This window comes from Notothenia rossii (assembly GCF_949606895.1).
Source record: "Notothenia rossii genome assembly, chromosome: 7".
Classification (NCBI taxonomy): domain Eukaryota; kingdom Metazoa; phylum Chordata; class Actinopteri; order Perciformes; family Nototheniidae; genus Notothenia; species Notothenia rossii.
Genome location: NC_136905.1, coordinates 1,840,162 through 1,842,878, shown reverse-complemented (window position 1 = coordinate 1,842,878; position 2,717 = coordinate 1,840,162). Strand labels below are relative to the sequence as shown.

General features: G+C 43.5%; 1 protein-coding gene across 1 annotated transcript; it reads left to right on the top strand.

Annotated features, from left to right (window-relative positions):
* The first annotated feature begins 61 nt into the window (after window positions 1–61).
* LOC307012906 (uncharacterized protein) lies at window positions 62–2,017 on the top strand. The gene has a single exon (XM_079640111.1). The coding sequence runs from the start codon at window positions 879–881 to the stop codon at window positions 1,785–1,787; it is 909 nt and encodes a 302-aa protein (XP_079496237.1). The 5' UTR covers window positions 62–878; the 3' UTR covers window positions 1,788–2,017.
* The last annotated feature ends 700 nt before the right edge of the window (window positions 2,018–2,717 follow it).

The window sequence follows — 2,717 nt, the reverse complement described above, 5'->3', positions numbered from 1 at the left end:
AAAGAATGCTGAGTTGCATCCAAAGAACACTATACCTACTATGAAACATGGGGGGGGGAAACATCATGCTTTGGGGCTGTTTTTCTGCAAAGGGACCAGGACGACTGATCCATGTAAAGGAAAGAATGAATGGGGCCATGTATCGTGAGATTTTGAGTGACAACCTCCTTCCATCAGCAAGGGCATTGAAGATGAAACGTGGCTGGGTCTTTCAGCATGAAAATGATCCCAAACACACCGCCCGTGTATCTGTGAATGATCCCAAATACAATTCATTGTTTACATTGCGGCTAGTTTTACGCCAGAAGAAAAAACCCTTTTACATTTTTAACTGGAAGTGGAAAGGGGCTGGGCTACATGAGGTGACTTGAGCCAACAGACTGTACAGCTGAATGGTTTCTCTCCTGTGTGGACTTTACATGTGCACTCCGTGAAAAAGCTTTCTTACATACTGAGCAGCTGTGTGGTATATTTCCTGTGTGGATTCTCATGTGCAAATATAAAAACGAAGGCAGTAATTAGGGCTGCAAAATGTCTCCCATTGTAATGGTGATGAGATTTTTTAATGGTGATGAGATTTTTAAATGCTAACACTTAACAGTTTGTTCTGACTGTGTTTCCTGTTTCCTGCAGACGTCCAGCAGCTGGTGGTGGTTAAAGAAGAGCCTCTCCCTGACCAGCAGGAGTGGAGCTTCAGTCTGGACCAGGAGGACCCAGAGCCCCCCCCACGCATTAAGCAGGAACAGGAGGGAGAGCAGCTTCAGGAGCTGGAGGAGGCTGATATCACCAAGTCCACTTTCACTCCTGACCCTGTGAAGAGTGAAGATGATGAAGAGAAACCTCAGTCCTCTCAGCCTCATGAAAGACAAACTGAACACATGGAAACAGAAGCTGATGGAGATGACTGTCGAGGACCAGAACCAGCCAGGAACTCAGATCCAGAGAGCAGTTTACAACCAAAGACTGAGGACCAACCTGAAGACTCTTCTGAACCTGACACTGAAGACAGTGCTGATTGGAAAGAGACCAGAGAACCTGCATCAGGCTCAAACTCACTGAAAAATAGACATGAAACTGTCAGTGCTCCACAACGTAGTGTTGAAAAGAAACCATTCAGCTGCTCAGTCTGTAAGAAAGCTTTTCCACATCTTGGAAATTTAAAGGCACACATGAGAGTCCACACAGGAGAGAAACCATTCAGCTGTACAGTCTGTAAGAAAGCTTTTTCACATCGTGGACATTTAAAGACACACATGAGAGTCCACACAGGAGAGAAACCATTCAGCTGTACAGTCTGTAAGAAAGATTTTTCACACAGCGGAAGTTTAAAGGAACACATGAGAGTCCACACAGGAGAGATACCACACAGCTGCTCAGTCTGTAAGAAAGCTTTTTCACGGAGTGCATATTTAAAGTCACACATGAGAGTCCACACAGGAGAGAAACCATTCAGCTGTACAGTCTGTAAGAAAGATTTTTCACATAGTGGACATGTAAAGACACACATGACAATCCACACAGGAGAGAAACCATACAGCTGCTCAGTCTGTAAGAAAGCTTTTTCACATAGTGGAAATTTAAAGGACCACATGATAATCCACACAGGAGAGAAACCATTCAGCTGCTCAGTCTGTAAGAAAGCTTTTTCACAGAGTGGAAGTTTAAAGTCACACATGAGAGTCCACACAGGAGAGAAACCATTCAGCTGTACAGTCTGTAAGAAAGCTTTTTCACATAATGGACATTTAAAGATACACATGAGAATCCACACAGGAGAGGAAAAATAGATCTGCAAAGTTTGTGACAAAAGATTTAAATGGCGTAATCTTTTAAAAAGACCAAGTGTGTTGGTGAGGGAATACATTTGACTATTTTGTATCCTAATGCCGTTACATGTAATACGTTACTCCCTAAGCCTGTTTTCACCCACCTGCAACCGATTCAATAATAATCACACATTTTTATTTCTTCGACCCCTTGACTCGACTATTTCTTAATAAAGAGCATCTTGCAGGTTTTTTTTTTTTCTACATTTATGCTTAAACTTGCTTCTTCAATGCCCTTGCTGATGGAAGGAGGTTGTCACTCAAAATCTCACGATACATGGCCCCATTTATTCTTTCCTTTGCACGGATCATTCGTCCTGGTCCCTTTGCAGAAAAACAGCCCTAAAGCATGATGTTTCCACCCCTATGTTTCACAGTAGGTATGGTGTTCTTTCTCCTTCCAGGGTGTCCGCGGGGTATTGAAAAGTATTAAAAGTTGATAAATCAATTTAGCGAAAATTAAGGCTTTTAAAAAGTATTAAAAAGTATTAACTGGCATTTTCAAAAGTATTAAGAAGGTTCACAGCAACTACAACATGAGACACCCTTTTAATTTACTGAAACGACATGTCGGGAAACCCCCCAAGGCGGCCCCATGCATAGCGCGCCGTAAAATGCTGCTTATTATTTTAAGTTTCGTTGCCTTGCCACGCTCTGTGTGTGTGGGGGGGGGGGGGGACTAAACGACGGTAACGGGTCCCAAGGTGGGTAGACCGGCATACGCAACGCTCTGGGGGTCCAACGGCTCCGTGTGTAAGCCCTATATGATCATTTTCTGATAACGATGAAATTGCCCGCCTCCCTCTCCCCACGTCTCCTGCTGCTGCTGGGCTGTCAGAAGAGGGGGAGGAAAAGAGAGGCAGTCACTGTTTATTAAATATTTTTATATTA

Coding starts and splice junctions, on each gene's coding strand:
- LOC307012906 (XM_079640111.1), top strand. CDS start 879: ATGGAAACAGAAGCTGATGGAGATGACTGTCGAGGACCAGAACCAGCC.